We start from the raw sequence: 14,834 nt of genomic DNA, 5'->3' as shown, positions 1-14,834 counted from the left end.
CTCGGCTCGGCGCTGCGCTGCGCTGCGCGGCTCTCCCCCCCCCGCGCCGCTTGCGCAATGGTACGATCCGGAACACTCCGAGCCGTCGCCCTGGCAACAGCGCGGCCCGTTCCGGGCCTTAACCCCTGCGGCGCCGGCGCCACCGCCGCCTCTGCCTGCGCCTCTGCCTCGCGCGCGCTCCCCGCCAGCGGCCTGGGCTCCCCCGCGCTGCGCCCCCTAGCGGGAGCCCGGCAGCACCCCCAGCAGAGCGCGGCCCGCTCCGCCCGGCCAGGCACTGCGCTCAGGGCTGCAGCGGGGTTTAGCTGGGGGGGGGAGGGGAGTGAGCCACCCACGGGTGTCTCAGTTCTGGGCATGCGTGCTCCTGTTCAGAACACATGTGCCCATTGTGGGGACTCGTGTCCATGTTGTGAGCACATGCCCCCGTTCTGAGCACGTGTCCCCATCGCAGTGCCAGGCCAATGTCGGACTGGGCCTCACCATAGGCCCATGGTGCCATCACTCGGGGGCAGAGAGCAGAGAGCTTAACCCTGGGTTAAGCCCAGGGTTTCCTCTACTCTGCCTCTCTTCTTTGCAGCTTCTCTCACTGGAGATGTAGGCCACCAGTAGGCTTGTTTGCTTGGACTCTAGGTGGGCCTGGAGCCCACTGTCTGCAAGAGCTGGCTGTCCAAGGGCTTTTTTGGGCCTGCAGCCTGAGCCACTGGGCAGTTCTCTGAATTCACAAGAGGCAAGGGGTTTTACGGGGGATGTCTTCTGTTGGACCAGCCCTGTTCTCAGGATGATGTTAGACAGGCTCTTCAATGCAAAGCTGCCTTTGGGTCTGTAGTAACTTCGCGGTAACACCCCAGGCGCTCTTCCTTGCACGTAAGGTTTGATTGCGTGTTTGAGGCCTTTCTCCACCCCCACACACACTTTGGCCAAGGGACCCTGGTGGAAAACTAATCCAAGCTACACCATTGAAGTTGTTTGGGTTCCTCGCAGATGCAAGGGAGTTGCTGAGTGGATATGATGGCAGGTTCAGGACCTGAGTAGTCTTCATTTTTTTTTCTCGCTGGAAATAGCATTTTTTTAATTCTCACTTCAATGTTAAGATGATGAATAGTTTTTTGTCAAATTAAATAAAGCCCTTCACTCTGATCCACCAAAATGAGACAATATTTGATGTTAAGAGCAAGTGAAAATTGAATTGTAATGGAAGCCCTTGACACTAGCTCTTTCAAGCACACATATTATATATACACTCTCTAGACCCAGTCTGACAACCTGGGTTTATGCCCAGTAAAGGGAATACAACAACTTTAATGAATAAAGTCTGCAGGATTGAGACATACACATCGGGCCAAATATGAGAGATGCTAAGGCCATGAGATGGTGGGATACAAAGGAGGTATTGGGATGATTAGGATAGTTGCATTACTCATAATTAGCAAAGCTACAAGCATGTTAAATCAGCAATCCTGTATGAGTCTGAGTCCTAATGAAACCTTTATACCATTCAATCTTGTATCCTGTGTGGGCTACACTTCTTTAACTAAAAAGATCTAGCTTAGAAATGTTGTGATATATTTTTAATTACTATTTTTAATCACGCTACCTTGCAAGCTAGAATGGCAGAAAAATAATTAACGCCTTAAACATTACCCAGAATAGTACACACACACACACACATACACACAGTTGTCATGGTTTTAATATCTGCTATGTTATCCCTGGAGGCCCTGAAGTCCCCTTCTCTCCTGACTTGCAGCAAGTATATTTAAGTCCTGGTTGCTCACTGGGCATCAGACCCTGAATCTCTCTCTGGTCCAAAATTGAATCTGATCTTTGTACATTTAATCTTTGATCCATCATGTTTTAGTGGAGAAAGACAGAAAACATTTTTGTAAGAGGCTTTTACTTTATAGTTTATCAATATTCCAGTTGTTTGGATCTAGCCGGAGCTCAAGAAAGTCAAAGTGCAGGTAGGACAGTCAAATGCACAGAAAAAAATGCAGTTTATCCCCTTTGATCACACATGACTCCATATTTTCAGAAATAAAGCAGCGTGTGGCATGTTTGCCATGATCTCATGTGGTGGAAATGCTTTGCTATATAGGAGGTGGCCGTCTGAGAGACTGTTCCATCCAGAATCTCTGCTTGCCTCGCGGGCACTCTGACTACTGATCTGTCCCCCTGGAACTGTTTCCGACATCCCAACCCCTCAAACACCTCCCAGCAGCCACTTTCTCGTTTTGAAAGTGCTTGCCACATAAAGGTTTCATTCTCTCTTCCCCACCCCACCCCCGATTACGGTGGTGTTCAGTGCAGGCGGGACAGTTTTTATTGGCACTAGTTCAGGAGGAGCTGTATAGCTAACTTGGGCTTCACCATTCGTGAGTAATTCATGCTATTGTCTATCCCCTATCTAGCATCATTGGGTATAGTTATGATGTCCATGCATCTTTCTGCACTTCTTGTCATAGTGCACCCCTATTTATTTCCCTTGCCTTTTAATTCATAGCACAACATTTCCAGGCATAGCTCAAATTAAACATTTAGGAGATAATGAATATAGAAACCTTTCCTGCAAGTGTTCCCCAGCCACTGAAATGGAAAAATTCAACCCAATCTTATCCACAGGAAATTCCCAGTTGATAGGGGCTCTCTTGCCAATGGGTGGTGGTTGTGATTCCAGGGGAATGATGACTGCTGCCTGTTTAAACAATGATGCCCATGTCTCTTTAACCCTCTTCCTCCTTTTGCTCCCTGCCATCCAGATCTAACCATAATCCAGTTCCTACCCCAATATATTCCATGCCCCATTTAATTCCCTCAAATACTGTCTTTAAACTGGCTCCTTGATAAGCTCCTTCCCTTTTGCTGTGACCCACATCACTGATGATGACAAAGCTGCCCTCGTCCTTTCTTCTTTTCTAACACCTGAACTCTCCTTCCTAGTTCCCTTCAATCACTGGGCCCCAAATGCTGTGCTGTCCTGTGCTGAGACCCCACAGGAGTCTGAGAGGATCAGATGGACTCTGCAATATGGATGCTCACATTCATTCAGCAAAAAGAAGTTCCCTTTGAAATTCAGTAGGAGATGGGCACCTCTCTCTTTTGAGTCTTTTGGAAACTCCAGTCTTTATTCCGAAATAAAATCAAAACTGACCAGCACAAAACAACAACCCACACCCATGACTGAATCCTTCGCTTCTTGTGCAAGGCTTGCGGGGCCTCTCATGTGCTGTTGGTGTTGTATGATGGAGCAGTTTTTCAGCTAATGTGCTGTGCCTGCCTTATGTTAACTTGCCAGTCTCTTGAGGGTCTGTCTCTGCATGTTTTATTTGCCAGTGTGAGGCATTTCTCTGAGGCCTGTTCTACACTCAGTTTTCCCCAAATTCTAACTGGTTTGAATTGTAGTACAGACCATACTCCAGATGGCCAGAATCCTACTTAATGAGATATTTTTGGAGCAAGTTTGGACCTGTGCGTGGTGTGGTTCCAAATTATTTTAAAGTTAATTTAGATACACTTTTTTAAAATGAGTGCTTGGGGTAGTTTTCCCATACAGGCTAGACCCATGTGCTCTTCTTTCGGTGTGCTGGCTAGAGCCACAGTTGCCCTGGCTTGTTTCTCACAGGCTAGCAAAGAAAAGGTGCCAGCATGTTTTCTAGAGTAGCAGCGTCTCTTGGAAACCTTTTGCTCCTTTTCTATTTTTAGGTGAGGTTGACCCCATTCACGTTGGAGAGTTTTCCTACTGTTGATGATAAGGCAAGAGAGGCACTACAATGGGAAGGGGAGGGTGATGGGAGGGCTTTTTACCTTTTATTTTTCACATTTTCAGCAGAAATTATTCTTGAAAACACCTCCATAGTACAGAGTGCTAAACAGTATTCTCTATATTACAGTTTCTTGGTCAGAATGAACTAAGTCTGGTCTGCCATTCATCCACCACTACTGGGGTGAAGGATATCATTCGATATATGAGGAAATGTAAATGTATATTAAGATTGTGGACCAAGATTTAGATTTAATATCTCAGTGCAAACACCAGCTCTGAATTTGGACCATGGTGGGTTTTGAGGGGAGAAGCAGGGTTGATGTTTTTAGTTTTTCAATTGTTAACCAGTGAGCTTAGAAAAACATAATCATGCCTACAGGAGGGAACATGCTTTCAAGGTTAGAGCGCAGGAGTGCACCAGGAGTTCTGGGTTATATTCCCAACTTTGCTGCTAAATCTCTATGTGACTAGCAGACACCGGGAACGACCTATGTGTGAAGATCTGTGTGAAGAACAAAAATAATATTCTATGAGCCATCTGACTGCTGTGGTAGACATGGTCTATGCGTGCATCTCATCTGCTCCCATGTGACTGGATGCTCTTGTGGCTAAACCAGATAACTGGGAGTGTGGAAACGGGGGCCATGACCACAGGAGGAACTCTTCCTTTCCATGTATGATCACTTTCTTTCCTTGCCTTTCCTGTGAGTGCTCATATATTAACATTTGCAAAGTCTGTGAGATATGTGAAGGAAAAGGTCTGTAGAAGTGCAAGTTATAAAATCCCAAATGGTAACACTCATAATCCATTCAATGATGGCCTTCATTGGAGTGAAGCTGCATCACTCTTTTTTTCTTAGTACCAAAAAAAGATCAGAGAAGAAAAAATAGTAGATGACATAGCAAGTATTAACACCCATAGCTTGAAAAGTAAACAAAGTAGTCACATAGCAGTCATCTTCACCAATCACAGACCTTCCTCTATAATGGAAGCCTTGCCAACTTGAACTTAAAAGAGTAACTCCTGTATTTTTAGTAAGCTTAGCATCTGCAGCACTTCTACCCTGAGGGTGATACCTACCATTCTGGCTAGTGGGTTACAGTCACATAGCTAGGAAATGTGACCAGCCTGGGGTGGGCTGTCCTGGCCACTTAGTTCAGAATGAAACACTAAGAGCCAAACTCACTTCTGGCATAACTCCACTGAGTAAAGTGGATTAAGCACAAACCTGTGTAAATGTCCATGTCCCACCCTTGGGGAAGGGACTGTGGGTAAAGCAAACCACTTTTGCATGCTGCCTATACAGCCTTTGTACTGACCAGCAGAAGCTGGGTTGGCAAGATGGTAAGTGAAACTTAAAGCTGCTTCCCTCTGGCTAAAGGGAGTGCAGGCACTTTTACTACCATCTGCTATTTCCCAGGTGAATCGTGCCTGAGTAAATAGGACAAGCCTTGTACAGGGAAGTATAAATCACCTATCTCTGCATTAGCACAAATAGATCTGGCCCACAGTGGGAGGAATGGGTTTGTCTCTGGAAGGGATAAATGTAGCCCTGCAGCATTTAAAATAAGGCATTTTTATATTCTTGGACTATACAGAGTTGTTAGGTTTTAGCTATTAACTTCTCCCTCTCTCCAGCAGAGCCATCACTACATTTCTAGATAGTAAATTACATTCTAAAATTGGCGGCTCACTAGAATTGGACAAAGTTAAGTCTCCTGCCCTGTAAGTATTGGCTCCAAACAAACATCGGAGAGGAAACCTGGAAAACAGAACAGTGCTATTCTGGAAACGTGCTGTGAAAATCCGTGTAACAATTAGAGCTCAGCAAAGAAGAGCAAACACAAATGGAAGGTATATAATACAATGTATAATCTTAAACCCACCATTGAACTTGCATTCACATTGGCTGGAGGAATCTTAGTTTGACACTTTTTTGCTCCAAAAAGAAAAAGTCAGTCCAGACCTTCCTGGTGTTAGATACATCAAACCATCAGAACCTCCACCCTCCACCCATTCATTTCTGACTCTTCCTCTTGCTGTGTCGAGACCCGCCCTAGGGAGAGGTGCTGTTTAGGGACCGCATGCCCTCATACTTCTATTCTGCAGAAACAATGATACCTCCACTTGGGCTATAAAATTCCTGGAAGCGTGCTAGCGTTCCTTGTGCATCAAAATACCTGAAAATCCCTTTGTAATGGTATGTGCATATGTGAGCAGATGAGTGGATGTGGTGAGTGGGGGTGGGAGGTGGTAATGTAAAAGGGTAGAACACCTGACCTGTGTTCTGCATTGGTTTCTCACTTCAGATGATTTCTGTTTTCTCCCTAAATGCAAAATAATCTATTATTTTCAGCAGTGGCATAACTAGGCTGGGGCAAACCTGGGCACTTACTTGCATGGGCCTACCATGCCCCAACTCAGCCAGTCTTCAGCACATTCATTTTGGCTAGGTACAGACATTACACATAAACTGGTTTATGTGATCAGAAACTGGTTCAAACCTGTAACAGAACAGATGTTCAGTGCATATAAACCAGTTTGAAAATGGCTGAAACTTGTTTGAGATAAACCTAGTTGAATGTAGTATTAGACTTAACTGATTTGGGTCAAATCAGTTTATGCGATATCTGTCCCAGACCCCTTCCTGGTTTAACTTAAACTAGACTTCTCCTGCATCCCAGGTGCTTTGCAGCCCTGGGTGGGGCTCTCAGCTCCAGTGTGCTGGGCTGGCCCCACTCCTCTGCTTCCTGGCTGGAGCTCCAGCAGAGACAGCAGGCACAGCAGCATCTGCCTGGCTTCCCTGTGCCCCCCCCACCGCACTTCCTGCTCAAGCAGGAATCTGCCCCCTCCCCTCTCCCACAGCACAGACTGTAGCCAGCATGTGGTATGCTAGCTAATGCTGAGAGGTATCTGTGTAAAGCAGACAGGACTGTTGGCTTAGGGCTTTTTGGCGCTAATCAAGAGGTAGCTGGTAATGTCCCTCCATTCCTTCCTTGGAAAAAGCTGTTTAAGAAGAGCTTGAACTAATGAGAGAGGCTTTTGTTTTGCTGATGGGTTGATAAATGCTCTGTTATCAACTCCCTGTGTAACTCCCTGCTGGCTCCTTGGCTGGTCAGGAGCAGTGGGGGGGAGGGGATGGGCCCTTCCCTAATCAGAGCGTTCTGCCCACACACCCCCTAAGCTCAGTACAGTGGAAGGGCAGGGAAGGGAGGGCTAGCTCAAGCACCCCTCATCTGCAGGCATGGACCTGCATTTCTTCAGTCCAGAGGGGATGTCTAAACAGTTATAAACTGGTTCAGCCTAGGCAGGCTAGACTAACCTGCAAAGATTGAATCAATTCAGGCTCAAACTTTTTGAATGTCTGTCCCTAGCCCATATGACAAGCCATTTTCCTGTGTAGTGAAAGCATCAAGTTCCTTTAGTCTGCACTGCCCCAGATTTCCAAAATGGACATGGGGAAGAATCCAAGTAGAAGTATTTCTTCACCTGCAAAAGGACTGAATTGTGGGAAACAACAGGTCTCTTACTGCTTTACCAACCAAACCTTCCATTTCTTCCTAGCCCTTGTGATTGCTAATGTTCCACACCTACCCAGTAAATTGAGCCTGTTTCATTCTGGAATCTGTGAATCTTCTCAAATAGAAAGTTAAGATTATTCCTTAATGCTTTGAAGCAGAAAACAAGATTCTGAAAGATATTGAAACCTGTGAAAATATTGGTGGAATAAACATGGGTATCAGGATTTGGGAAACAACAAGTGAGTAATAAAAAAATCTTTGTATATCTATTAAACCTTTCATTAAAGAATCTGAGAGCTCTTTACAACTTTTAAACCTCACTATACTCTGGTTAATTAGTTTGGTATTATCACTGTTTTATCTATTTGGAATCTGGGGCACAGAGCACTTAAGGGCCTGGTTTTGATAGCTGATTAGCACCTGCACTATGATTTAATTGACAGCAAGAGGGAAAAAAAAATGGTTCCTGGCTTCTCTGAAAATCAGGCTCAGGTTGTCCCAGACTGAACACACAAAAATTGAGGCTTACAAATCGAGTAGCCATGTCTGAAAACATAAGCCTAAACAACATTTTTAAAGTCCATATGCTGAGTATGTGGCAAGGCCAGGCAACTGGCAAAGATTTCTTAACTCCCTGCTGATGCCTAAGCCAGTGGTTGTCAGAGAGGTGGTACTCTGCCATGGCAGGGTTGGGTGGCCTGGCTCCGCATCAGTCGTTAGGATGGGGATAGGGATTCCACAGCAGAAGTGACAGGAAGGGGTTCTGTGACTTTAGGACATTTGAAAACCACTGACCTAAATCACAAAGCCAGTCCCTTGCTCTGTTTCAATAGAGCCAAGAGAGCAGTGGCCTTTGAGATGATCAGTTGGCCACATAGCTGTATTTTCACTAAAGTTCACATTCTTCCATCAAATTCCCACACTGAATATTCCCAACTTCCTATTTTCCTTTAGCTATCCTAGCAAGGCATATCAAATATGCAAATGTTCAAGCACGCACACACATACACATGCTCTCCTTGAAGCACCCCTCAGAGTTTGTCTTGGATGCTTGTTTTACTCTAACTCCTCTGAACCCCAAAGTGACTTTAAACTTTTTTTTTTTTGGTTAACTTCTGTATGAAACTCTCTCTCCCTCTCCCCCCCCTCCCCTCCCTGTTTTTTAAGAGCGTGTGGCTTCACTTACACTTTGCCAGATTCCCAAAGACCTGTATACTAGGAGCACCATGTAAATTAAAACCTATTATTACAACACAGAAATGTATTTTCAAACACATTCCGCAGATGTTTTTCTGGAACATAGTCTCAGTTACACACTTGCACATGTTGTTGAATCCTGCAGTGTAACAAATAAGTAGGTTACTGGGATGCACTTGCACAGTGCTAGTTTCATAAGGAACTCACCATGGTCTGCAGATGGGGAAATGGAGGCATGGAGAACTTAACTAATTTGCCTAGGATCAGAAAGCAAATCAGTAGCAGAGTTGGGAGTAGAATTTCTGAATGACAAGGTTCTTTGGGTGAATCTGATATCTTTTATTAGACCAACTTAAATAGTTGGGGGAAAAAATTGTAAGCAAGCTTTCGGGTTTAAAAACCCTTCGTCAGGCTGAGGAAGTTTCTGCAGTTGGTGTGTGCTCTTCTTGGATGGAAGAAAAAGGAACGAAAAATGGAGTGAATTTCTGAACGGCCTTTTCTCTTTGATCAGTGGGCGTGTTCCTTCCTGTCTAATGAATCCCTGAGTGCAAACAAAAGGCACCCCCGCATGCCAGCTAACTCGTACCTGTGTAATATCAAAGGGAGAAAGGACTTTCCATTCTAAAAGCAAGTCTCTGCTTTAAGTTAGGAAACTAGCTATTAGCCACAGTGATCGAGCCACATGTATCAACAAGATTTCTTGTTTCCTCGGGTATACAATCCAGAAGCACTAACTCATTTGTTCCTTCTCCCCTCTCACTTCACCTCTAAACACATATTTTTTTACTCAGATTTTCTCTGGACTACATGACCTCACAAAAATGCACATGCAAATCCTCCTGCAAACTGTATGCATGCCTTTCCTCCAGCAAACCACCCCTTTCACCACTTGACACAAATACACTTAATTTCCACCGGACAACCATTTATTTCAGTGGAAGAATATTAACCTGTGTTTCATCAGAAACCCAGACTTCATTCCAGATCAGTACACACTGGATTACATTTTCAGAAGAATGTGGGGTGAGATTTGGAAATATTTAGCATTTGTGGTCTATGCCAGATTATCCAAAGGGCTCAGTTCCCATTTAGACACCTAAACGAAGGCTGAATTTTCAAAAGTGTAACCGGCAGCTTGGCTTGTGCTTGTAACATTTATATCCAAATGTTAGTAGTCACTGGGCGTGTCTACACATACAATTAATGCTATTTGTCTTTACTGTATAGTAAGTTTACTATACAGTAAACTAATTTACTGCACAGTAAACCCCTGCATGTGTAGACAGTGATGCTTTACTGCTCAGTAGATTAGTGTACTGCACACTAAAGTGCCTCATGTAAAGAGAGTCTTCTGAAAACCTGGTAATTTATTTCAACATTTAAAGAGGAGGCAGGTTCTTCTGAGAAAACGGCCCCTGTGGGAGGGTTAAAGAGAGAACTGCATCCCATGTCTGTCACTATGTTTAGATGATAGTTTCAAGTTGTATCAACTGGCTTTGCTGATAGCAAAACAAAATCTCACACAGGTCAATCACAGCTGTGGGAAAAGAGCTGGCTTGCATTCTGGCCTCTGCAACACCAGCAAAACTGTCAGTATAAAACTCAGACTGATGGAAGAAACAGAGAGAGCCAAACTAGTGGTTCTGATCCCAGTGTGCTTTGTAACAAAAGAGCTCTCTGGACATGCAAACTGGATCTGAATGTCACTGAAGAAGGAATCAATCACCAGAGAGAAAAATGCACTGGCATCTTTAGTTGCTTTTCAGATTTAGCTCTGAATTTTCTTTTCTTTCTTTAAGAACAGAATTTCAGGGCCAGATTTTCAAAGAGGGAACTGCCAGGTATTACTGCAAAACCCTTACATGTGCAAAGCAGGTCATTGTATGCAGAGATTCCTTTATGTGTGAATGTATTCATGCCTCTGTAACTACCCTGTTGCATCTTGATGTTGACACATTAAGCTTTAAAGGGCAAGGTCAGTACAAAAAAACAAATGGGTATAAACCAGCCATGAATAAATTTAGGTGGAAGTTAAAAATAGGTTCCTAAACATTAGAGCAGTGAGGTTCTAAAGCAGCCTTCCAACTGGAATAGTGTAGAGGAAAAAACTAGCTTGTTTGAAGACGCGGCTTGCTTAGTTTGGGAGAGGAATGTGTTGTGTTGTCCTTGATAGCAGGGGGCTGCACTGAATGACCCAGGTGGTCCCATTCAGACCTGCCTTCCTGTTGTTTGGCTTTCTCTGCACAAGAAACTAGTACTGCTTGAAATAAATCTTTTTACAAAATTATTTATTTAAATGGCTACAAGCCCCCAACTATGGATACTCTTAAGGTATTTTAGTTGAAGGGCTGAACTATACATATGCCTGAAGACGAATATTTGTGCCCAAAAGCTTGCATTTTTTCCAATGGTTTAGTTGGTCTAATAAAAGATGTTACATTTACCCAAAGAACCTTGTCTGGACTATACACAAACACTTTGACAAAACTGGAACAGCTCTAATTCACATATCTAGTCATTCTGGTGCAATTTTTTGGGAACTCTTATTTTGGCATAAAGTGCTGCTTCCACTTTGCAATCAACATAATCAAGAGCTAAACAGGACACTTTTATTTTGAAATAACAGCAAATACCTACCAATCTGCACTGAAATAGTTGAGGGTGAGAATTAAAATGGATCTCGTTATTTTGGTACAAGTTTATGCGTAAACTAGATCTAAAAGTATCTCATATTGATTTGGCTTAAGGTTACTGTTTATTCGCTTAAAATAAATTAGTGACAGTCTTAAACAGAATGGGACACTCCACACAAGGCTGCATCTACATGAGTGGCAGATTGCGCATTTGTTACTGCACAGTACCATCCCCACACAGTTTTTTACAGACACTGCTGTGCAGTAGCAATGAGCTACTGTGCAGTAGCAAGGATCGACTTGTGCAGTAGCGTCACGTTGGGGTTAGTGCTTGCCAATGCTCCTGCACAGTAGCATCTCCTGTAAACGTGCCCGAAGGGATTTAACTGGGTTTTCAACTTCATTAGTTCAATGGAAAGAATGTGTCTTGTGTCAGCCACACCTTATTTTTTTGTGTTCTGGTGTTTTGTGTCAATGTTTTTATTCTACAGCAAGTTTTAAGTATGCTGTGCAAATGGGGGTTTCCTGTGCTTGGGAAACACGGTGCCAGAAAGCAGAAAGTCACAGTAAATGAGATGGTTCATTTGAGGTAACGGTAGCATTAATTCAAGTGTATCTTCCTTTTTACTTTTGGGGCTAATGCTTTTTCTCTGAACAAAAGAATCATTTTGCAGCCAGAGGATTGAAATGGAGGAGGGAGATTTTTATTTTGGTGCAAGTGCAGTGAAGCATTTAAGCACCTGTATATAACTCAAGCATATGTTTTAGCTCTTTGCTGAATTGGGGTGATTTATCCTAGCTTTGCCACAGATTTCCTGGGTGGCCTTAGCCAGGCCTTTAGCCTTTCTGTGCCTGTAAGAGGAAAATGATAATGCTGACTTCATGGGTTTTGGGAGATCTGACTCATAAGGTTTGTGAGCTTTTGCTTCCAGCAGCATTATTATTTTTATTACACTGATTTTTACAGCAGTATCTCTGAAAGCTTTAAAGGGGTAGAGAGGATGAAAGAGAGAAGTTACATTCAATTAGGATTTTTAATGGCTTAATATTTTGCAGGCTCATTAGCATCTGTTGCCATTTATCAGATATTCACACAGATTCACAGAAGTTTAGGACTGGAAGAGACCTTGTGAGATCATTGGGTCCAACCCCCACACCCTGCTGCTCTGGGCATGAAAGACTGCTGGGGTCAAATAACCTCAGCAAGGTGTGTATCCACTTCCCTTTGGAAGATCTCCAGGGTAGGTGCTTGCACCAAAACCTGCTGGGAGTCTGTTCCAGATATTGTTCGTAATTGTTTCCATTTTGGGGTCAAACCAATTGCCATATCTGAGATCAGAAGGAATTTTACACCATGGTAAGATTGGTAAAGACTGGGTTTGCCTTCCTCTGTAGCAGGAGGCATGGTCCTCTGCCCAGGGCCTCTTGAAAATATAGTAACATTTTAGAGGAGCAGGACATTGGCTGCCATGGTTCTCCTGCTTTACCTGTGGCAGATTAGGGTGTTAGGTCTATGTTGTGTCATGGTTGAGGGCACTTTACATAAAGTGCAAATTATGTTTGTATGGGATGGTGTGGATAGGAATGATCTAACTTGGGCAGTGGGTTGGACTAGATGATCCCTTCCAGCCCTAATTTTCTATGACTCTGTCTTAAAAAACCTGGGGCTTGGTCCTGTAAGATATTAGAAGGGTTCATTACCATCAGCTCCAACTGACTTCAACTGAAGTTTCACATGCTGAACACCTCCAGGAGTGGCTCACAATACCTTTGGAGGAGCAAGAAAACCTATGTAAGGTCATCTAGCACGTTCCCTTTCTCTGACCTGTTCTTGAATCTCTGCAGAAGAACTTACCATATTTTACTTTCTGCATGTTTATAATGTACAAAACTGTGTCCTTACTCTCTAGCCTCATCTTAAAGGTGACTGCTGTATTTATTACCTGATAGAATCTGAGATCACGTCTCTGTGTTCAACAGGTCTCCAGCAGAGCAGGGAGTGGTATTTCTTATACTATTGGAGGGATCCTTTAGTGTATATAATCAACTGCTAGAGGCAGAACCTCAGTTCCCATTCTCAGCTGCTGGTAAATGGGGAGGAAATTATGTTCAACTAGTTTACTCTTTCTCTCAGTTTTTTCCCTCTTTAACAGGTTAACCTGATCAATCCTCTACCTCAGTTTAACACACATGAAAGGTACCAGGTAGTTGGCCTTAAGGACCGGAATCGTTTGTGTATAGAACACGGATGGCAGCTGGCAGCAGCACTGCAAATTTCCCAGCCCTGTCTTAAACCAGAGGTCAGTCCTGCCTGATGTGATGCGTCTCTTCTCCAGTGTGAGGAGAGCTCTGAAGCCGTCTGAAGAGGGGTTAGTTAGTGGAAATTGGTAGCTTGTGTGACTGGAAACTAGACTGGGACTCTAAATACAAACAGTCAGATGGTAACATTTTACTTTTTAAAATACGTGCATTTAGTAATTTTGTAGGCTACACATGCACATTTTGTGACTGATTCACAATCGTAGATGGTTTATTCATTTTAGTAAATAAGACTAAGTAGTTTTCAGTCTGGGTTTAGAGTGAATATACAGCTCCCCCAAAAATACAGGCATTCTCACAGCAACGGAAATAAGTAAAGTTCAAAGGCTGGGCTGAATGCATCTCATCCATGAGTCCAGCATTCCTAATTCAGGTCTTCTGGACCTATACGTAGCTGGGGTCTCATGGAGGAAACATGAAAGTGGGACTTAAGTCCCCTACAGTCAGAATGGAGGAACGATTGAATGTAAACGGGTTCCAGACTGGTGTACAGTGGTCATACCATCTCTCCCACTCTCAGATCCTGAAGCTGAGGACACAGCCCAGATGCTCTGAGCCCTAGTGGCTCTTAGGTAGTAGGCTGTTCTAGGAAAATGTTGCAATTACAGGAGAACCTTGGCTATTTCAGTTTGAGTCAACAATTTGGGAAGAGAAAAGGTATTTAAAAGCTTCCTATCCACCCAGCCTCCAGGGCTTGGCAAAGGAATAGAGGAACAAACAATCAATCCTGGCCTTCATTGACTTGCTGTGTGACTTTGGGAAAGTTGCTGAATCTCTTTGTGTCTCAGTTTCCACTTTTGTAAAAATTATTAAAAAGAGGAGGTGGTAATGGTACTTAGTTGGAGGTAAAATAATTGGAGGTCTAGGTAGAAGTGTTAAGTATTAAGATGACCTTGTATTTTTATCCAGCTTTTCTGACTGCAGTGTTGTTTTTTACTGTGTCTCTTAAAGTTTTCTCTAAAGTTTATGGCACTGGACATGGTCAGTGACTGAATACTGAGCTACACAGACCCTGGCTCTGATCCACTATGGGGATACACTATTGAGCTTGCATCATGGGTCGCATGGGGAGAGTGTTCCTTCTTGGACCACTAGGCTTGAGTCGTGCCATAAAATATCCCAGCTTTATCCCAGAGTTGGCTACATTTAGCAGATGAAGTGATGCTGTTGCAGGTGATCTTGACATATGGCTTGTAATATATTGTGATTGAATGGGATTATAGCCAGAAATGTTTACATGCACCTGTATACTTCTATACAGGCATACCTCGTTTTATTGCGCTTCACTTTATTGCGCTTCGCAGATATTGCATTTTTTACAAATTGAAGGTTTGTGGCAACCCTGCGTCGAGCAAGTCTATCGACGCCATTTTTCCATCGGCGCCATTTTTCCAACAGCATTTGCT

The 14,834-nt window shown here is 43.6% G+C and overlaps 1 protein-coding gene across 1 annotated transcript in view; it reads left to right on the top strand.

The window, feature by feature from the left end:
• Positions 1 to 12,463: 12,463 nt before the first annotated feature.
• WNT5B (Wnt family member 5B) overlaps positions 12,464 to 14,834 on the top strand; it is a 28,551-nt gene continuing 26,180 nt past the window's right edge. Inside the window, exons 1-2 of the mRNA XM_019543882.1 lie at positions 12,464 to 12,475; positions 13,263 to 13,409. Of these exons, the coding sequence (XP_019399427.1) occupies positions 12,464 to 12,475; positions 13,263 to 13,409 (159 nt within the window). The remainder of the gene's footprint in view (positions 12,476 to 13,262; positions 13,410 to 14,834) is intronic.

This window comes from Crocodylus porosus, unplaced genomic scaffold, assembly GCF_001723895.1.
Source record: "Crocodylus porosus isolate Cpor-Errol unplaced genomic scaffold, CroPor_comp1, whole genome shotgun sequence".
In the NCBI taxonomy this organism is placed as follows: domain Eukaryota; kingdom Metazoa; phylum Chordata; order Crocodylia; family Crocodylidae; genus Crocodylus; species Crocodylus porosus.
This window is presented reverse-complemented; position numbering and strand designations above follow the sequence as displayed.